General features: G+C 36.9%; 1 protein-coding gene across 5 annotated transcripts in view; it reads left to right on the top strand.

Moving 5' to 3' along the window:
* CEP290 (centrosomal protein 290) overlaps positions 1–22,393 on the top strand; it is a 103,898-nt gene that overhangs the window by 79,567 nt on the left and 1,938 nt on the right. For 3 of the 5 annotated variants that reach the window (XM_059186473.1, XM_059186476.1, XM_059186474.1), the window contains exons 41-52: positions 1,662–1,807; positions 2,378–2,533; positions 4,718–4,841; positions 5,306–5,929; positions 9,192–9,326; positions 10,479–10,565; positions 12,195–12,359; positions 13,080–13,202; positions 14,184–14,356; positions 17,871–18,012; positions 19,133–19,206; positions 19,641–19,735. In XM_059186473.1, the coding sequence (XP_059042456.1) occupies positions 1,662–1,807; positions 2,378–2,533; positions 4,718–4,841; positions 5,306–5,929; positions 9,192–9,326; positions 10,479–10,565; positions 12,195–12,359; positions 13,080–13,202; positions 14,184–14,356; positions 17,871–18,012; positions 19,133–19,206; positions 19,641–19,735 (2,044 nt within the window). Of the gene's footprint in view, positions 1–1,661; positions 1,808–2,377; positions 2,534–4,658; positions 4,842–5,305; positions 5,930–9,191; positions 9,327–10,478; positions 10,566–12,194; positions 12,360–13,079; positions 13,203–14,183; positions 14,357–17,870; positions 18,013–19,132; positions 19,207–19,640; positions 19,736–22,393 lie in introns of those variants that run through there. The other 2 variants (XM_059186477.1, XM_059186478.1) reach the window with 2 other exon arrangements.

Below are 22,393 nucleotides of genomic sequence, written 5' to 3'. Positions count from 1 at the left end.
ACAGAGCAGAGAGTCCAGATATGGACCCTCAACTCTGTGGTCAAATAATCTTCGACAAAGCAGGAAAAAATACCCAGTGGAAAAAAAAGACATTCTCTTCAATAAATGGTGCTGAGAAAATTGGACAGCTACGTGTAGAAGAATGAAACTCAACCATTCTCTTACACCATACACAAAGATAAACTGGAAATGGATAGAAGACCTCAACGTGAGGCAGGAATCTATTAAAATCCTGGAGGAGAACATGGGCAATAACCTCTTTGACATCGGCCACAGCAACTTCGTTCAAGGCATGTGCCTCCAAGCAAAGGAAACAAAAGCGAAAATGAACTTTTGGGACTTCATCAAGATGAAAAGCTTCTGTAAGCAAATGAAACAGTCAACAAAACAAAGAGGCAACCCTCGGAATGGGAGAAGATATTCGCAAATGACACTACAGTCAAAGGGCTGATATCCAAAGTCTATCACGAACTCCTCAAACTCAACACTCAAAAAACAGATAATCACGTCAAAAAATGGGCAGAAGGCATGAATAGACACTTCTCTAAAGAAGACATACAAATGGTTAACAGACACATGAAAAAATGTTCATCATCATTAGCCATCATGGAGATTCAAATCAAAACCAATTGAGATACCACCTTCCACCAGTTAGAATGGCCAAAATCAACAAAACAGTAAACAGCAAGTGTTGGAGAGGATGTGGAGAAAAGGGAACCCTCTTACATTGTTGGTGGGAATGCAAGTTGGTGCATCCACTTTGGAAAACAGTGTGGAGATTCCTTAAGAAATTAAAAATAGAGCTGCCCTCTGACCCTGTAATTGCACTACTGGGTATTTATTCCAAAGATACAGATGTATTGAAAAGAAGGGGCATCTGTACCTCAGTGTTCATAGCAGCAATGGCCATAGTCGCCAAACTGTGGAAAGAACCAAGATGTCCTGGGCTCAGGGCAGATGAATGGATAAAGAAGATATGGTCCATATATTACAAGGGAGTATTATGACTCCATTAGAAAGGATGAATACCCAACTTTTGTATCAACATGGATGGGACTGAAAGAGATTATGCTGAGGAAATAAGTCAAGCCGAGAGAGTCAATTATATGGTTTCAGTTACTTGTGGGGCATAAGTAATAACACAGAGGATATTGGGAGATAGAGAGGAGAAGTGAGTTGGGGGAAATTGGAGGGGGAGACAAACCATGAGAGACTGTGGACTCTGAGAAACAAACTGAGGGCTTTGGAGGGGAGTAGGGTTGGTGGTTGGGTGAGCCTGGTGGTGGGTATTATGGAGGGCAAATATTGCATGGAGCACTGGGTGTGGTGCATAAACAATAATTTTGGAATACTGAAAAATAAAATAAGTAAGTAAGCAAATAAATAAATAAATAATCTTAAAGACTCCTAAGTCTGTTGGCCTTAGTCCAGACTGTTCCCTAGAATATCATCTGTCAAGTAATAAAATACAGAACCCTTATACTGAAGAGGATTTTTGTTAATAGCTTGGCATGTCTAAAGAGTCTAGAAGTTACATAGCAAAATGAATGTATTTATATAATCTCTAAGAAATATTGGTTTATCATTGTTCTAGTAAATTGTAATTGATACATCTTGAAATTAAAAACAGTGTTGGTAATTTTCTCCATTGTTATTCACAGAGTGCTAAAGAAGAATTAATTAGGTGGGAAGAAGGTAAAAAATGGCAAACCAAAATAGAGGGAATTAGAAACAAGTTGAAGGAAAAAGAGGGAGAAGTCTATATTCTAACAAAGCAGTTGACTACTTTGAAAGATCTTTTTGCCAAGTGAGTTTAAAGATAAGTCTAATTAATTTTGTGTGAAATCTTGATTTGGAAGTTACATTGTTCTATCATATTTGATAGTACATACTTGATATCAAACTTGAAAATTTTCCTACTTTTAATTATCATTTATTGTTTATGGTTCACTTTTTATTTTCTTTAAAATGTGTTTATAAGTATTTTAACAACTTGGGTGACCTAGGTGGCTCACTTTGTTAAGCATCTGCCTTCAGCTCAGGTCATGATCCCAGGGTTCTGAGGTCTAGTGCCACGTCCGGCTCCCTGCTTGGCTTGAAGTTGGCCTCTCTCTCCCTCTGCCTCTCCCTCCCTCTGCCTCTCCCTCATGCTTGTATGCACTCTCTCTCTCTCTCTCTTTAATAAATAAAATCTTTTTTAAAAAGTATTTTAAAAGTTTATAAATGGGCTTACTATAATTTTGAAATAAGTTAGCTCATAGCAAATACAGAGAGATCTAATTTTTTTATGTTGGTCTTGTATTTGAGTAAGCTGTGGTTTAATAAATTGAATGCAAAACAGTGAAATATTTTCATGATGCTACATTAAATCCCACAGAGCTGACAAAGAGAAACTTACCTTGCAGAGGAAACTAAAAACAACTGGCATTACTGTTGATCAAGTTATGGGAGTGCGAGCTTTGGAGTCAGAAAAGGAGTTGGAAGAATTGAAAAAAAGAAATCTTGACTTAGAAAATGACATTTCATATATGAGGTAGGCTGTTTCATGCAAATGTGGTACCCATTATAAGGACGAAAACTGATCCACAATAACTGATATAATGAATGTGTATTACTTTAGGCTTGGGTTCTGTTGTCTTTTCCCATCGAGTTAAGATATTTCTGGCTTCTTGGTATGCTGCCTCATTTTGGATTGTATTCTTGAATCTTCTGAATATTATGTGGTGAAACTTTGGATCTTGGTTAAATTCTATGGAAAATGTGGATATTCTTGTTTTAGCAGGCAGCCAGTCTGGATAGGTTCAGGCCCCACGTTCCAAACTGCTTTCTGTAGGGTGAGTCTTTGCTACCCTAAGATCAGATCCATGTACACACCACTCTCTGGTGAGCCCAGAAGTTCATAAATGACTGTATAAGATCCCTTTTTTTAGTTCCTCCCTTTCTTTGATCTCCCTAATACTTTCCATTTCCCTAGGGCTCCTCTTTTTGGTACTTTGAGGGAAATCTGGGGCTTTCTCCCTCAGTACTAACATACATCTTCAGATTTCAAACAGTATCGTATTCAGGCCAAGAAACACTAGAGGAAAAGGAAAAGTAAATTACTGCCTGTTTGCTGATACCTCAAATTCTAGTATGCTGTTCCAATCTGTAAAATACTAACTTTTCAGAATTCTCAAATAGCTGTTCCATGCATTTGAGAGAGGCAAGATTGGATATGTTTACTCCCCTGTACCTAGAACTAGTTCTCCCTCTCCCCGCCATGTCATTTCTTTAGCAGAGTCTTTGAGATTTTTTAGTTTTGTCCTCTCTTTCCATGCTGATGTAATCATAGTCATACAAAACCAAATAAAATCATTTTCTAACAGCTGAAACTGTAATAATCTGTTTCATTTATTCTTAGATGAACTTCAGTTAGTTTTACATAATGTGTCACTTCTCTACTAAGTACTTACAAGATGTTCAGAATCATCTTTTTTTTTTTTTTTTTTAAATTTTTTATTTTTTATAAACATATATCTTTATCCCCAGGGGTGTTCAGAATCATCTTAATGATCATTTTTAAGGTCTGGTACCTACTTATCATATTTGTATATGAGGATACTTGCTGTTCCTAAATTTATCATACTTTTTTTCCTTTCTATTAATCTTCAAAAATTACCATTACTGCTTCTTTATTAATGCCTGTGATTGCATCAGTGTTAATGTAATGTGAACTCCTTTAAGGGAACACTCCTGAGCATCTACATTTCCTTTCTTTTTTTCCTAAGTCATTGTTTCTTAAATCCCTCAGAATTTTTCATTATGGAGAAGAAAAAAGCGATTGAAGAATTCTTTCTTTTGACACCTCTTGTACAGATACTGTTTGATCTCAGCCTTCCCTTCTTTGTTTGTCTTGATTTAAGCATACGTTCAAAACAACATTAATCCCTTTTTTCTCCTTTGCAGTTTTCACAAGGATCAAAATATTTTACTTTTGAAACCTAATGCTTTTAGAGGTTTTGTTTTGTTTTCCTAATAATGTGAATCTGTGTGGCCGAAGTAACTGGAGAAGATCTGATAGAAGAGATGGAACTTACTTTCTCAGCTCAACTTGAATTTCTAAGTTGAATGAATCAATCTAGATATTAAAGGGAGGAGGGGCATTCCAAGAGAGCAGAACCCTAGCAGAGACATAGTGGCAGGAGTAAAGCTTTCATGTGTGGTTATGGGTAGACTTTTTTGCCTTAGTAAAGGTAGACTTCTGGACAATCAGGTTGACTAGGTGTAGTGGGGCCAGGTTATGGAGGGCCTTGGAAGCTCATGAGACCTGGAGTAATAGATTATCTGGCACCACTAAGAGCCTTTTGTGAATCCTTGAGCTTTTCAAGAAGCACACAGATGTTATGAAATTGTTATATAATGTTTTAAAAATAGTGGCTATTTTGATTTGTTCCATATAAGTAGATGCATGGCCTTTAAAGATAAAATGTGTTTCCGTAAATCAAAATATACTTGTTAACTCATAATTCAAAAGAGTCCTGCAACGAATCCTCTGTGGAGGATCACTTTATACTGTAGAGTCATGTCTTGATTTTTGCAAAGCTTACAAGTTTTGTGGAATTTCAAGTAAATACTGTATTAATAAATACATATTTTCTTTCTTTTCTATGTGTTGGTAGAGTAAAGCTGTGGAGAGTTGAAGTTTGAATAGTAAAGAGTCTGTTGTTGTTTCTTATAGGACACGCCAAGCTCTCCCTAGAGATTCTGTCATTGAAGATTTACGTTTACAAAATAGATACCTCCAAGAAAAACTTCATGTTTTAGAAAAACAGTTTTCAAAGGAGGCATATTCTAGAACTTCAGTAAGTATACACCTTTTTGTTTTTCTGTTTTTAAAGTTTAAAAGTGATATCAACTTCTACCTTTATCTGAGCCAGAATATTAGATTCCTCTTATAATATTAATGCAATAAATCCAACTTTTATTTTTACCTGGTAGTGATGTATGTGAACTTCTTTAATCCTTCATACATAAGTAAACTTAAGATTCTTAGGCTTTATATGAAACTTTATTACAAATGTGGTTTTAAATGAAGTTATCATTTTGAGTTTTGCTCTGGCAAGAACATACAATTGGGTAAATTAGAAAAATATGTCTATTTAGTATTGTTTCCATTCAGACATGTTATATATTTCTAGATTTCTTTATAAAAATTCACTATACAGAATTGTTTGTTGTGTCTTACTTTAAAACAATCGGTGTGTATGTTTTTGTTATTTCTTTCTTCTTCTTTTCATGTTTCTTCTCTTTCTTCTGCTTCAAGCAGAATCTGTTATGTGACACAACTACGCTTTCTACCCTTGCTACCAGTGTTAATAAATACAGGCACAATACTTTTTACAAAAAGAACACTTTACATAGGAACAAAAAAAAACCCATAACAGTTTTCAGAATTAAAAATGGGAAGGGAATAGAAGCCAGTGACAACTTAAATGATCAGGTACCTAAAGATATTCTACGGGATCCCAGTAATGAAGAAAAACACACAGCAGAAGATATTGTAGAGCCTCCAGAGTTAAATAAATCTGAGACAAGACCAAAACATAAGTCAAGTCCATTTAAGTCAACTAATGGTACCTTGGCAGATGCTAAGTCCAATTTTGAAAATGAACCAGATCCCGAAATGGAGAAAATTAATCAAGACAGTTGTGAAAATAATAAACAGGAACATAAAAACGAGGAAGAGAATGAGCTAGGCAAGAATGACAAAGGAGAGGGACATGTAGCTGAAGCTGTGGGTCACAACAACCACTGGGATCCAGAAGAATCCGCCAGAGAGGACCCTGATTATGCCACGGTTGCGGCTGCACTGAATCAGTGTGCTGAGGAGGGCGCACAGGCAAACTCTGACTCCGACGGACCAGTCCGGCCAAGAAAAGAAGGAAAAGAAGTGTCCCAGGTTTGAGTCCATGGCGGTCCTGTGTGTGTGTGTTAGCAGAATCTTCCTGTAGCAAGTGGTATACACATGTGGAACAAATGGAAATACATTGTATAGGATTCGTAAAGAATATTAACTATATTGTTAATGATATATATATAATATGTAATATATTAAGAAATGTGTCTTTAGCTCTAATATTTGACTGGTTCCTTCAAAAATTAATGGTTGTGCATTTCCTAATTCATTTTAGTACTCACTGTTTTACCACTAGTACTCACTTAAAAAGAATTAGATTACATTATGGGGTGACAAAAATCTGGTCCTATAGAGAGGTGTTCATGTTGCCTTAGAAGTTTCTAATTCAGGTTGCTCTGAAGTCTCATCACAGATTTTTACTACAGTGAATACAATCAGTAAAAGTATGTTATGATACTGTATGACATTCTTTGGTCATCTTTTTGCCACATAGTTTATGACATATACTTTTTTATAATGAAAGAAGGGAGTTTGCCTGTGTTGCAGTGTTGTGCCTAGGTTTAATTTTCAAAGCGCTTTGCAGAGTATTATTTCTGTTTTACATGGGAAGCTTGGAGCATAAGTAATATCTCTAGTGATCCAGAACCAGGATCTAAACACAGGTCTGACTCTGTAGTTCATGATCTCTCTTGACACACTACTTTTCAGTCCGTTCACAGTGCAGTACAGACTAAAACATGTTTGCCCCTGGTTGAAATCAAATAGCATTTATATATTTTTTTTTCTTTATCCTTTCCGCCTATATATTCCAATCACCCAAGTCCTAAAAACATCAATAAAAACAGACATTTAAATGTGAGGAGAAAATGGATGAAAGTGCCTTAATTCTTGTTTCATTTCTTTATCCAGGTTCATAAAACTTTTTCTTTTACTTGATAATAAATAATTAAAAGTTTGAGACATCCACTGTGTGTTTCTTTAACCCCCACCCACTAAGAATTTGGTTTCTAGCAGTGTATCCCCCATCCGTTTTTGTTTTTAAGATTTATTTATTTTAGAGAGAGAGAGAGAGCATGTGGTGGGGTGGGGCAGAGGCAAAGAGAATCTTAGACTCCGCACTGAGCACAGAGCAAAGCAGGTCTCAGTCTCAACAACCCTGAGATCATGACCTGAGCTGAAACCAAGAGTCTGACACTTTGCCGACAGTGCCACCCACGTGCCCCTAGCAGTGTATCCCTTTTATCAGGATTCCTCTTCTGTACAAGAACTGGAAATCTTATAAAATTCAATATGTAAGAGTTTTATTCATATTATTTTTAAAGAATAGAGTTTCATTAGAATTTATTTTCCAGACATATGGACAGTTTCAACAAATACCTTTAATTCTGTTTTTTGAGAAATGGGAAGAATGATCCATATGTACTTAAATAATTGCTGCCATGTTTCAGTGAGGAGAGAATCGCATTCAACACAAAACAAAAACAAAAAACAAAAAAACCCTGATGTGAGATGATAAGGTAGAAGTACTCTCTTCTGTGAGTGATACTTAGTATTGTTTATGTCTGTCTATCAGCGGTGCTGATAGGTGTTTATCAGTTGTTAAAACAACTACCACAGACAGAAGAGATGAAGTGAGGGGGACAAAAAAGCTCAGGGACAGGGCATTACAGATTTCTGTGTCTGAAGAGGCCTAAAAAATGACCCCATCTTATGCCTTCATTTATAAGATGGAAGAACCGAGGACCTTGCAGGTGGCATGATTTGCCTGGTGTTAACCTAACCGCCGCAGAATAGAATGTATACTGGCGTGATTTGACAGAGAATAAGCGCAGACATGTTCCTATGGTACAGGCACCAGCAAACACATCTGTCTTCTTTTTCTTGCTGCTCTTTATGTGCATATACACGTATATGCATGTTGCTTTGAACAAATAGACAAAGGGGGACGTGTGTGGTGTTCTGTGCCCTCAGGTCAGAACCCAACAGCCTAGAGTTTCTTTACTCTTCTGTATCCTGTTTTTTAGTGTCTTTAATTTATTTTACTTTTGTTTTTATTACTCAAGCGGAAGTGTATCAGAATGTGAAGTATTCAACCTACTGCTAATTTAAAAAGATGGTACAGAGCCGTGTATAATGGATGTATTTTTCTAATACTGTATTTTTTAAACTATAATGTCTGTGGAGGTATGGACTTGCTCGTCCACCAAACCAGTAGAGAGAGAAAGGGATGAGGGGAGGCCACACTAAAGCTATGCTGAGTGCTTGCACAGAATTATTTCATATGATGCTCGTAATAATCGTGTGAGGTTGGTGATATTCTACCCACTGTATAGAAAAAAGTAATCAAGCACTTATTTCCCTTTCGAATGACTTGTTGCTTAGAACGAGAAGTAAAAATGAACATAAATAATAACCCAAGGTGAATTTGTGCCAAGAGAAAGGCAGACATAGTGTAATTCGGTTTCAGAGGAGGGAGTAATTGCTTTTGCTCAAGGAATGAAGAGCTTTCTGAAGAAGGAGGGAGAAATTATGGCATTTCTTTTTATAGGTTTGTGTATTAGTTTGCTAGGGCTCTTTTAACAAAACACCACAAATTACGTGGCCTAACAGAAATTTTATTCTCACAGTTCTGGAAGCCTGAAGTCCAAAAAAAAAAGGTCTTGGCAGTGTTGATGACTTCTTTAACCTGTGAAGGAAGAATCTATGCCAGGCCCTTCTCCTTGGCTTGTAAATGGCCATTTTCTCCCTGTCTCTTCACATTGTCTCTATGCATACCTATGTATCCACATTTCCCTTCTTTATAAGGATACCACTCCTACTGGGTCAGGGTCCACCCTAATGACTCTAACTTGAGTACCTCTGAAAAGGCCCTGTATCCAAATAAGGTCACATTCTGAGGTACTGGGGTTGGGACTTCAACATATGAATTTGAGGGTGGGGTAGGGTTTAGGACATAATATAATCCATAACAAATAATAACCACACTTTTGGACTGGGAAAACTAGCACAAACTAGTTTAGTCATTATGAGAGTATACATGGAGACATTATGTGTGTGGATGTTAAGACATACTTGACTTTGCTTTCTATATTAATTAAAATCCATTACCTTTGCTCCTGCCATTTTTATATTCTAACTTACTAATTTGGGGCAGTTTTTTTCTAGAGCTCTCCAACTTTCCATATTTTTCCTCAAAAAAATGTTCCCTTTTAGCTAGTATTTTCTTATCCTGTTGTGTCTCATGCCACTTTATTATTAAAACTTAAAAATATTTCTAACTTTACTTTCCCTGAAGACTTCTGAGGTAGAGTCAGATGATCATCGTCAAAGAGAACAAGAGCTTCAGAAGGAAAACCTGAAGTTGTCATCTGAAAATATTGAACTAAAATTTCAGCTTGAACAAGCAAATAAAGATTTGCCAAGATTAAAGGTAAATTTAATGTTCTTTACTCTAGTTAGGAAACCTAATGCCTGAAAGCCTTTTTGTCCCTCTTCATATTAGTTTATGAAGATGTCAGAAACTCACATTCATAAAATATTATGGTAGTGTTACACTTTCTACATTCGTTCATGCAACAATTATTTGTTGAAAGCCTACTTAATTGTGAGGCACTTTTCTAAGTGCTAGGAAACAGCAATCAAAAAACTTCTTGCAGTCGTAGAACTTACATTCTAGTGGGGAAGTAGATAATAAGTAAAAAGTCAATATACAGAGTGTCAGCTGATGTTAAGTGGTAAGGAGAAAAAGCATAGTTGGTATGAAAGATTGTGTGTGTGTGTGTGTGTGTGTGTGTGTATCTGGGAGTGTATGCAATAGCTATTTAAATAGGGTATGGGGAAGGCTTTCTTAATAAAATGATATTTTAGCAGAGAGCTAGGGGACAGATGAGGAAGTGGGTCATATAGATACTGGAAAAAGAGTTCTAGACAACAGAAATAACAAGTTCAAAGCCCTGAGGCAAGAGGATGGATGTATTTCAGTAACATAATCAATCTTTAAAATACTAGGATATTTTAAAAAAATGAAGTCTTTACATTTAAAACAATTAAGATAATTATCTCTTTTAGGAATTTTATTTTGGTGTTTATAATAAGTTTATCTTTGGTTTTCCAAATCTCATCCTATTTATGGGAATCTTTTTTCTTCTGGCTGGCTAATTCTTTCAGTTCTATTTTCTAACCTAGAATAGTAACAATCTGTTAATTTCACTGGTAATGATATAATTATGTCCTGCTTCTAGAGCATTCTGAGTTTTATATTGTTAGAACCAATACTGTTTCTCTCTACCATCTGTCTAAGGATCTACAAATGTAATTTATGGGATGGTTAAAATCAGAATTCTAAACTCTGTATTAAGGCAGTAATGTGAAAAATATTTCTTGAAATCCATATGTAAAATATCCTTGTATTAAATTTTAATTTAACATATATCTTAATTTAAAATCCTTATTGCTGTGGAGACCATCTTGTTCAGTTTGGCTATATAGTTGAAGAGATTGATAGCTCATGTGAAATATTTGCCTTTCCTTTTCAGAGACTATAGCTGTGTTAAACTGTTACACATTTGCTTTAATTTTTCAGAGTCAAGTAAGGGATTTGAAGGAAATGTGTGAATTTCTTAAGAAAGAAAAATCAGAAGTTGAGCGGAAACTTGGTCGTGTTAGAGGGGTGAGTGTGTGAGAACATACCACATATTTGTTTGGGTTTCAGAAGTGCAAAGTTGGTAATAAAAAAACAAGTTTGTATATGTCCTAAGAGTAGTGATATGCTTTTACTACTAGGCCCTGTAGTCTTGGTTTTTATTCTGCTGTGTCTACAATGTAAAACATCTTAAAGCTTTTCTTTGTGTTTCAAGTCAGTGTATTTTATCATCTGTTACACCTTACATGCATTTTATTTCAATTGGGATATGACATCATCTTTCTTCATTGTATATCCCTTCACCCCTTGAAAACATTTAAGTTCTAGGAATCCTTCTGTTCATGAAGGTAACTACTAGCTGCTCTTAGTCCAATTCTAACATTTTATATCTATTTTTTATTATTTTCCTTGGAGCTTCTTAGTATAACACTCTGTACATATGTCTCCCAAGTTTTTTTTTTTTTTTTTTTTTTTTTAAAAGATTTTATTTATTTATCTGACATAGAGAGAGATCACAAGTAGGCAGAGAGGCAGGCAGAGAGAGAGGGAGAAGCAGGCTCCCTGCTGAGCAGAGAGCCCGATGCGGGACTCGATCCCAGGACCCTGAGATCATGACCTGAGCCGAAGGCAGAGGCTTAACCACTGAGCCACCCAGGCGCCCTCCCAAGTTTTTTTTTTTAATCCTTGTATTTTTCTTCCCATGTTATTTTGTACTCACTTTTTACAGTGAATAAATGCTGCTTATGAGGCCCTGACCAAAGATTTAAGCCGCTAATGATTTCATTAGCAAGTGGCACAATGAAAGCCATTGAAAATAAAAACTTACTCAAGTAATAATAAATATATGACAGATTTGTTGAAAACAGAGTTATTATTAAAAAAGTGTTCAGAACAAACTCTCAACTGACAGCAACATTAATTTCCTAATTAAAAATGTTAATTCGACCTTTTCCAGGTTAATTATGAAAGTACATATTATGTACTGTAGGGTTATTCATTGCATAGTGTGAATACTGACTAAAATGCAAAAAAAAAAGTAAGCAGATTCTTTTGCTCAACTGTTGAAAACCTCATGAAAAGCATGAGGCAGTTAAAGTTATCAATTGGTGACCCATCTCTATTGATAACTACACTAGGTTTTTTCATTTCAGATGTCTCTTGTATTTATATTGGACAGAAACTGAATTTCTAATCAATGGCTATTAGAGGAAATCACTTCTATTATGCTGCAATTCAAATTTGGTAACTCATGAACTCTTCAATGACACAACTTTTGTGGATTTTTTTCATATAAAGGAAATTCTGCTATATAGGAAAGAACATTAGCTAAAAAGAATATTTAGGTTCTAAGGTTTATTCATTTGGAACAGACGTCAAGGCTGGAGTATTTGAGCTGTTACTTATTAGCTGCATGAGTAGGAGTATAATAATAATAGGAGTATAATAATTCTCTGTGTCTTGATTTGCTTGTATTTAAAGTAAGAATTATAATTCCTATTGCATAGGGTTATTGTAGTGATGAATTGAATACAGGTTTTGGCTTCAAATGTTAGGAATCAACACTGAGTGCAATACTGTGCCTGTTATGTTGTTGGTGTTTACATTATATACTCTAAGATATTTGATTAGATAAAAAGTTAATATATTCTTTTGTAGTCTGGTAGAAGTGGAAAGACAATCCCAGAACTAGAAAAAACCATTGGTTTAATGAAAAAAGTAGTTGAAAAAGTCCAAAGGGAAAATGAACAGTTGAAGAAAGCATCAGGAATACTGACCAGTGAAAAAATGGCTAATATTGAACTGGAAAATGAAAAGTTGAAGGTAATTTTTAAAGGTGATCATTTGCGTGGAATGTTTTTACTGTTTTTATTTTTTAAGGAAGATTTTAAATATACTCCTACTATATAATGGCTTTAATGGATGCAGTGGCCGTTTTATACATGTGGAAGAACTTGTTGGAGACAAGGCTAAGAATAATTAGAGTAGCTCCACTGGTCTTTTTATTATTTCAAGACCAACAGTTCTCACTCTGGCAGCATAAATACTTACCTGTGTCTGTTTTCAAATATACAGACATAAGCCCCCAGTTCTAGGGTGGGGTCTTTTGGGGTGGGTCCTACCATAGATATTGTGATTTTTTTCTTTTAAGATTTATTTATTTATTTATTTGACAGAGAGAGAGAGAGAGAGAGAGAGAGATCACAAGTAGGCAGAGAGGCAGGCAGAGAGAGAGGGGGGAAGCAGGCTCCCTGCTGAGCAGACAGCCCAATGCAGGGCTTGATCCCAGGACCCTGCAATCATGACTTGAGCTGAAGGCAGAGGTTTAACCCACTGAGCCACGCAGGCACCCCAAATATTGTGATTTTTAAGTCATCAGCTCATTCTACTGTGTAGGCAAGGTTGGGTGATGACCAGTGTGAAAGGGAAGGCTTTCATTCTATGAAAAATGGCCTCTAAAATTGCTTTGAATTAAGTTTTATGAGTTTATAGGGTCATCTTTTATTTCCTTTTTTGAAAAGGCTTTTTTTTTTTTTTAACTAGGCTGAATTAGAAAAACTTAAAGTTCATCTTGGACGTCAGTTAAGCATGCACTATGAATCGAAGACCAAAGGCACAGAGAAGATTGTTGCTGAAAATGAAAGGCTCCGTAAAGAACTTAAGAAAGTATGACTTTCATTACTGATTAATAATTACTTTTTATGTTAACTAATATATCTTCAAAAAACTGAATGAAAAAGTTGAAGAGTGTGTCTTTTTAGAGTAGATGTTAAGAGATGTAGGAATTCTATTTTTATGGCTGCCATCCTTTCGCCATGAGGTACATTGAAAATAAAAAACAAGAGGCAATATAGTATAGAAGTTACACATCTAGGATTCAGATCCTAGCTCTGTTACTTAATGGCTGTGGAAATAAGAGCAAGCTACTGACCCCTCTCTATCCCTCAATTTCCTTATCAATTTGGGAGTAATAAATACATCTCTTTCACAGAGCTGCTGCAGGAGTTGAGTGAGTTAGTATTTGTGCACATGGCTCAGAACAATGACTGATATAAAGGAAGGAATATGTGAAATTGTTTTGTTAAACAATAAAATTCCTTTCTATTTAACTTGCAAAATATATTCCTTGCCCCACAAATAGGTGTTGTTACTTATATGGATGATCCAGTGAATAAACTGAAATTGAGATTTTTAAACTAGTTACAATAGTATCAGAATATACCCGTGAGTTCAGAGTATAGTGTGCTTTGAATGGATGTTTAATAGTGGAAATAGTTCGTGGTACTTACACATAGTTGATGCTCCTAGCTAGATCTCTCAAGTATTGGGCAAAGCAAAACATCTTCAAAGTGTATTAAGACATAAACTATCCCATTATTTGTAAATACTACAAAGATGACAAATGTAAAGTAACCACTAGTGTCAAATACTTGCAATGTATTCTTCTAACCTTGCTTACATGACCTGTTGTTCTAATTATTATGATCATATTGCTATTTTAAAGAAAATATTAGATTTGTATTGGAATTTTAATCAGCCTTTACAGTACCAGGTTACTTTTGTTTCTAATTTGTAGTGGTAATTTTGAATATATTGCATCTATGAGAACAGTATTGTTATCCTGTACTAATTAGTCTTTAATGGTAGGAGACTGAAGCTGCAGAAAAATTACGGATCGCTAAGAATAATTTAGAGATATTAAATGAGAAGATGACAGTTCAACTAGAAGAGACTGGTAAGAGATTACAGTTGGCAGAGAGTAGAGGCCCACAGCTTGAAGGTGCTGACAGCAAGAGCTGGAAGTCAATCGTTGTCACAAGGTAAGAATAGTTTAAAACTTGCACAAAGTTTAATCAGTTCTAATGTTGTCATTGTTTTAAAAGAATATGACACTACTCTGATAAACTTAGTTCTTTCCTTGATGAACTGTTTGATTGTTTGCTTTAATATGATACTTTTTGCTGATGCTAAGACAGGAAATGGGTTGTTGTTTTTGTTTTTGTTTTTGTTTTTTCCTTCATGTATTTAGTTTGGGTGGCAGTGCATAGGACAAAGCAGAGCTGGGGCTGGGCTCAGGGTGTCGCAGCTGGGTGGACATCAGGAAGCAGCTGGCATCGACGAGCCGGGCGCAATGGGGCCAGCTTCTCCTGGGTGCTGCTTTTCTCCAGCTGTGATTCAACTTCTGTATTACATTCATTTTCTACCTCAAGCATAAGCCAGGAACAGTTTACCTGTCTTGTCACAACCTGTGGCATACTGTATCTGGGCTCTACAGCAATTTCAGAGGTTTATATATTTTTTAAGATTATTTGTTTTAGAGAGAGCAAGCACACATGAGCGGGAAGAGGGGCAGAGGAAGAGAGAACGCCAAGCAGACTCCCCGCTGAGCGGAGTCCGCCTTGCCTTGATGCCGGCCTTGATCTCAACCCCGAGATCATGACCCAAGCCAAAAAACAAGAGTCAGTTGCCCAACTGACCGAGCCACCCAGGCACCGATTTTGGAGTTCTCTTGTACACAGCTTGTTCTTCAGACAGCCCTGACGGATGAATTTAATGGTAGCTTCAGTGTGTCACTGGCGTCTGCTTTCTGGCACTAGACTTTCTCCTGTCCTGTGAACCTTTCCTACAGGTGCAATTCCCACCTGTCACGTAAACTTTGTAGCTGTCAAAGTGCGTTAGAAACTCACTAGTAAACATTCCTCTGTTTATCGCCACTATCGTCATGGGTGGCTCATAATGACTCCTGAGTCATTTAAAGGCTTTGGTGCCATTCTCATTTCCAGTCCTAAGCAGCTGCTTCAAGGAGTACAGAAGCCAGAAACTATGAAGATCCTATCCATGTCTTCCCATTAAAATCATCCTGTATGAAACTGGGTTCTTTACATCTGCTGGCCTCATTTCTAAAGGCAAACTCATCTTTATCTTAGCATATTCACAGAGTTCTTTATGTCTGTGCATCTCCAGTCTCCCCTTCGATGTCTACCTGTTTTTTAGAATGGGCTCGTTGAGTGGTGGATCAGTAGTCACCATCACTACCACCACTAGGATGCAAGCCTTAGCATCATGAGGCTGTAGCAAGTTGCACATGGGTCTCCTGCCCTGGACGTGTTCGAGGAGGAAGGCTATGCAGGCAGATTAGAAGGTGGCCTAGGGGGCCAGGCTGTCCTAGAGAAGGGTCCTTGGTCCCTTTCCTAACACCATCCTGAGAGTACTCAGAGTCCACTGCTCCCCTCTCTAGCTCTCTCTTAACTCTGCAGGACAGCTAGTGTGAGGCTTAAATGAAATGATATGTGCTAATACCAGGGAAAAGGGGTCTCTCTTGTCTGCTTGGACCCCAGCAGAGGCTCTCAACCAGCAACTCTCAGTGGACTGCTTGATTGGTCTTTTATTTCCTTCTACAGTCACATGTAGGTTCAGAAGGGATTTTGAGTTACTTCAGATTTACTCTGCAGATAATTTACTCAGTTCATGCTACATGCCAGATTCTCTGCTTCATGTTAGATGTACCTCTGAATGGCCTACTTAGCCTCATTCCCGTGGAGCCAGCTGGTTTCCATGGCTTTAGAAATACTGAAGTCTCACTGTGACCTTCAGTAAATTACATCTCTTCTGTGAGCTCAAGTGTTTTTTGTTTTGTTTTGTTTTTTCATCTGTGGAGGTGATCATCCCTATTCTTCTTTCTTGGCCTCAAGGCTCTCTAAATCTAAAAACAAAACAAAAAACTTGCTAAGATCTGCCACTGGTATTATATACCCATCTCATCAAAGTGGTTTAGAAATCTCTTTGGGACCCATGACACATTAGGTCTTCCTCATGCTGAAATCTTGACAGCTGCTCTGTTATTTACTCAACAAACTAAGGACATCTGTTTTTATCAGGCCAGATACAGACTGTTAAGACAGGCTGGGGATGCTGGAGCTATTTTATATAGGGTGATTGGAGAAGGCCCCTCTGATTGGGTGGGGCATTTGAGCAGAGAATTGGAAGGAGTAAGCTTCTGATATGTCACCCCTTTGGTGGACAGTCTGTCAGATTAAGAACAATGCTTTCTAATCATAGCTTCCAAGATTTATCAAAAACTGAATGTATTGAAATACTAATTTCCTTCCTGGTACTGTCCTTACCTAGTTTTGTTGCCAAAGCATTCTTTTTCTTTTCTCTGGGAAGTTTGCATATTATTTTTTTTTATTTTTATTTTTTTTAAAGATTTTATTTATTTATCAGAGAGAGAGGGGGAGAGAGCGAGCACAGGCAGACAGAATGGCAGGCAGAGGCAGAGGGAGAAATGAAATGATATGTGCTAATACCAGGGAAAAGGGGTCTCTCTTGTCTGCTTGGAACTTTGATGTCTACCTGAGCAAGGAGCCTGATGTGGGACTCGATCCCAGGATGCTGGGATCATGACCTGAGCCAAAGGCAGCTGCTTAACCAACTGAGCCACCCAGGCATCCCAAGTTTGCATATTATAAGCATTGTCTCCCTTTAAGGTGGAATGATTTGCTTATAAAATTTTGACCATGTTTTAAAAATTTCTTTTCTAGTCTGGGGTTTTGGGGTTTTTTTTTCAACTATTGGTCATTTCTTTAAAGGTTACAAATCTCTTCAGATTTTTATGCCATATGCGATGTTTTTTACCCGTGCTTTCGCACATTTTTTTAAAAGATTTTATTTATTTATTTGACAGAGAGAAAGCGAGATCACAAGTAGGCAGAGAGGCAGAGAGAGAGAGAGGGGAAGCAGGCTCCCCACTGAGCAGAGAGCCCGATCTGGGGCTCAATCCCAGGACCCTGGGATCATGACCTGAGCCAGAGGCAGAGGCTTTAACCCACTGAGCCACACAGGTGCCCCCACATTTTTTTCTTCTCCCAATAGTGTCCTTTTTTTGTTATGCTTCTGTGTGTGTATACATGATGTATATATGAAATACTTTAATTTGTGATCTTTAAATACATAAGAGTACCCAATAATACAGAATTTTATATTCTCATGGATGAATCACACTGTTTTTTGTTTTGTTTTGTGACTGAAAAAAGATATTAAATTTAAGCTTTTTGACAGTGGCAAATTCAGGCTCCATCCTTCTTTATAACCTTGGTAACACCTAAATCTTCTATTTTAATTAGCCTGTTAATTAGGGATACTTACCCCTTGTCACCTAATGCTACTTAAATATGTAGAAATGGACTAGATTTGATTAGAATTTGACTAGAGTTGACTAGAAGAAACAGTGTAAGATAGTCTGTTATTTTTAGTGCAATAATTTGAATTGGCTTTTAAATCAATGAGAGAAATTACTTTCCATGTTTATACTATTTTTTTTCCCTTCACTTTTAGAATGTATGAAACCAAGTTGAAAGAACTGGAGACTGATATTGCCAAAAAAACCCAAAGCCTTACTGATCTTAAACAGCTTGTAAGACAAGCAACAGAGAGGGAACAGAAAGCTAAGAAATACACGGAAGACCTTGAGCAACAGGCAAGTAATTTCAAGCCACCCTTGGCATTGTCTTATGTAAATAAAAGTGAACACTTGGTAATTCCTCCCCTAAACGGCCCATCAAAGTGAATGGTACCACCATTCAACCATTTGTTTAAGCCCAAACCTTTAGATTATCAATTCTTTTATCTTTCTTACCCTATTGTCTTTATTAAATCACTTCAGATCTATATTTCCAATATATATCCCAAATATGATGATGTTTCAGCACCGCCCACACCATCTCAGCCTAGTCTAAGCTATTCTCTCACACCTGAACTGTTGCAGTGATTTCCTAACTGGTCTCCCTGCTTCCACGCTTGCCTTATTTTACCTTCTTCCTATCCCTGAATGTATTCTCCACATAGCTGCTGAGTCACCCTTCTAAGCATTTAAAAAAAAAAAAAGAAAGAAATAGCACAGCAGCATCAGTGTTCCAGTGGTTCCTCATTACCCCAGAATAAAATTCTAAAGTACTTTTCATAACCTGTGAGGACCTACATGGTCTGGCATCTGGTTTCCTTTCTAGCCTCATCCTTAGACTTTCCCCTCATTCACAGTGTTCTAATCACATCAGTGTTCTTTCAGTCCTTTGAATAGGCCAAACTCATTCAAGCTTTAAGATCTTGGACTTATTTCCCTTGTCTAGAATACTTTCCACACAAATATTCTCATAGCTCATTGCCTCACTGTGTCTCTGCTTAAACAGAGACTCCTCAGACCTTCCTTAACCCATACTACCTTCCATGACTCTCCAGCCTCTTAGCCTGAGTTATTTTTCTTGATAGCCCTTCCTTTCATCTGGCACTGTTATTCCATCACAAGCTTACTATTGGTCTTTGTCTTCCCTCACCTGCACCCCTCCTCCAAATACATAAGGACCGTAGGAGCATGCCGGGAGGGATTTTGCCATCACTATATTCCCTGTGCCTAGGACAATGCCTGCATGCGGCACTCAGTAATTACAGAATGAATAGTGAATAGAACATGACAGATATGTACTCATATTTTACATGCTTTTGAAAACCCAACTTTTAATATGCTTTACTAAAAATATGCATCTTTATAAAACATATTTCCATGTCTGACTTTATCTTCTAACTTTTCATTGTGCCCAAAGATTGAGATTCTCAAACATGTTCCTGAAGGTGCTGAGACAGAGCAAAGCCTTCAGCGGGAGCTTCAAGTTCTAAGGTACATTGTCTGTTTATAAGGCTATCTTTAAAAAAAAAAAGAATTTAATATAACCAAGTTTGCTACATCTAGAGATTAGGATTTTTTAATCTTGTGGCCTAACAAGCTTATCAGTCTTATTTCATCCTTTTAATCCCAATTACTCTCTTACATAGCAGATAATGAAAAATGGGTAAACAAGATCCTAATATAAGCCTCAAGCTTTTAACTTAAAACTTTCTGGTCAGGCTTTTAAGAAGCATGAAGAATTTTCATTCTCTGATCTCAGTTTGAGAATGGTAGCATTGTAACAGTGGGAGTAAATGAATAAATGTTTACCTTTATAGATTATCAGCAAGTTCTAAGACATTTACAAAGTTCATAAGATATAACCATATATTTTGTGAAGCAATGTCTGTTTTTTGTTGTTTTAACACATAATCATTGTGTTCTAGATTAGCTAATAGTCAGCTGGAAAAAGAAAAAGCAGAATTAATCCATCAGTTAGAAGTTAACAAAGACCAAAGTGGAGCTGAAAGCACTGTATCTGGTAAAGTATTTTATTCTTCTAGCATGTTAGCTAACCTGTTTTTGAATTAGGGTTTGCCTTTTTTATTTATTCAGATGTCTGATGATTGTCTTCCTATATACTCAGATCCTTGATAGCATGTTTCCAGAGCTCTTTCCTTCATAAAACAGAGTTGTTTATAATACTCAAGTATTTTTCTTTTTATGTTCATATGGGTGTTACATTTAATCATGATACAGGGCTAAGCAAAGAAAACTAGGTCTGTGGTTTCCAGTTTCTAAGTATAGGCCCTTTTAAGACCTCTGGACATTATCTTTTCAGATTTTATTTTATTTGAGAGACAGAGAAAGAGAGCATGAGCAGGAGAAAGGGCAGAGAGAGAGAGTCTCCCTGCTGAGTGGGGAGCCTGTTGCAGGGGCACGATCCTAGGAATCTGGGATCATGACCTGAGCTAAAAAGTCAGATGCTTAGCCGACTGAGCCATCCGGGTACCCCCATCCTCTTATTATTAACTTAAAAACTACATATAGTAAACTCGCCTACTCTCTTTTTCCCTTTTACAAAGTAAAACAGTCTAATCCTCTCCCTTTCATTCAGAAGTGATTAATCACTCTATTGCTATGTGCATATGTATGCATATGTATACATATACATGAATTACATACACACTTAATTAACAGCTGATGCTCATTATTTTCAGTCTGTATTTGTGAATTCAACCACTCACTAAAATTTACCTAAAACCCCAAAACCAGTACTCCTGGTGCTTTTGCAGATACAACAGCAGTGAAAATTTTAAGTTCTGATTCACCTTTTTCCAGATGAGATCCAAAAAAGTGAGGCTTTCAGCCTCTCATACAGATGACCGGAGGATGTAAACAGGACGGGGCAGTGCAGCACAGGGCAAGAAGCTCTGGTTCTGAGGCCAGTTGGACTGGGTTTAAATCCCAACTTTGACATTTATGAGCGGGTCCTCGGGCGAGTCACTTGACACTACTGAACTTTGTTTTCTCTTTCATCAAAGGATAGAATCTACCAGGATGAGTTGTTGCCAGGATTTAAAATTACACTGTGTGTGGAGATATGAGTATGTGTATAGGTACATGTTTTCCCAATGAATGGTTCAGTATTCACAAATCCATTGTTCGTGTCGACTTTTGAGAACATCACTGTTAGCAAGAATCATTTGTTATATATATCTGATAGTGTGATGGATATAACAAATTCTATTCCAAAGGACTGTATCAACTCATACTTGAACAATCTTTGATTATTTCATATACCTTTCTCAGTATCCTAGGATGTATTCTCGTTGCTACTTTGTATTAAAGCTATCATGTATGAGTTGTACCAGACACTGTGCTAAATGCTTTACAAGCATTTTATGGTATTCCCCCAACCACCACCCCAGCATTTTGTAATTAACCATTAAAACACTGGTGGGTACTACTGTCTCCATTTTACCTATGATCTTCACCTTAAAGAGATTAAGTAACTCGGTCACAACAGCTAGAAAGTGAGAGAGGCAGGATGAAACCTCAGTCTCTGGAACTCCAAAGCCCCTCCCTGGTCCCTGCTTTTGACCACGGAAACTGCCTTACCTACCTCCTGGTGACTAAAACAGTCATGTAAATCTCTCAACAGTATCTCTTACAGCAGCCAGCTCAGGGTACCAGACTAGCACATTCCCAAAGACCTGTTGATGCTGTTGATATTCGGCAAGTACTTTCTTCCTAAGTCTCAGTTTTCTGAGAGGGAATTTCAGAACCCTGTATTCCTCATCTATTTCAAGGAGACTAAGGATACCTATCAAAGACTGTTAAGGTTCAAAATCAAACCAGACTGTCTTGGCAATTCTAAAGCACTATTTAAATAAAGTACCAACAAGACTGGCAGAATATTGAAAAAGCTGTATGAAATAGTCAAAGGTTGTTCAGTAGAATTGAATTGGTAGAAAGATTGGTAGAATCTTTTGAAACAGAATTCGCCATTTTGATCATGCAATCAGATACCATTAAGCTAACTTTCAGAAAGTGCAATACATAATAATCACTTTTACTGCACTATTTTGTTACTAATCTGTGTAACATATAGCATCCCTTTGATTAAGACAATCAACTCAACATAGCATTAGTGGTTAAGAACCGAATTTATAAAAAATCATTAGCACTTTCTACAAAGGTGAGGGGAAGTTTTGAAAAATATGATTTTGCTCTGCTTTCCAAAGAAAGATAGGTTCTGGTGACTATTCTAAAGGAAAAGGATGAGGAAAATATTTCTTGTCTCCAACTTCTAATTAGGGAACCATATCAAGGGAACCTTAATAGAATAGAAACCTTCCTGTCTCACTCATCAAAATGTGTCTTGCTGCCTATTATTTTCTCAAACTTTAGCATTATTTCTAACTTTTACCTTTCAGTGGCTACAAAATATGACAGGACACATTATATGTTGCTTAATTTAAAGAAAATGTTTCTAGCAAAGATGACAATTAAATTAAAAAATCTCATTTATTCATTGATTCTTATAAAATTAGAGAGATGTTAACTCCAAAGGGGGGTTAGTTAAGGATCCAGTAAATTAAAGCCTTTGTGCTGTGTGTAACTCAGGGTTGCCTGACCATAGTATTAGGGTTTATTCATCTTTGTTTTATCCACCCTGTCTGGCATTTATTTCAGG

Source organism: Mustela lutreola, chromosome 8 (genome assembly GCF_030435805.1).
Source record: "Mustela lutreola isolate mMusLut2 chromosome 8, mMusLut2.pri, whole genome shotgun sequence".
Taxonomy (NCBI): domain Eukaryota; kingdom Metazoa; phylum Chordata; class Mammalia; order Carnivora; family Mustelidae; genus Mustela; species Mustela lutreola.
This window is presented reverse-complemented; position numbering and strand designations above follow the sequence as displayed.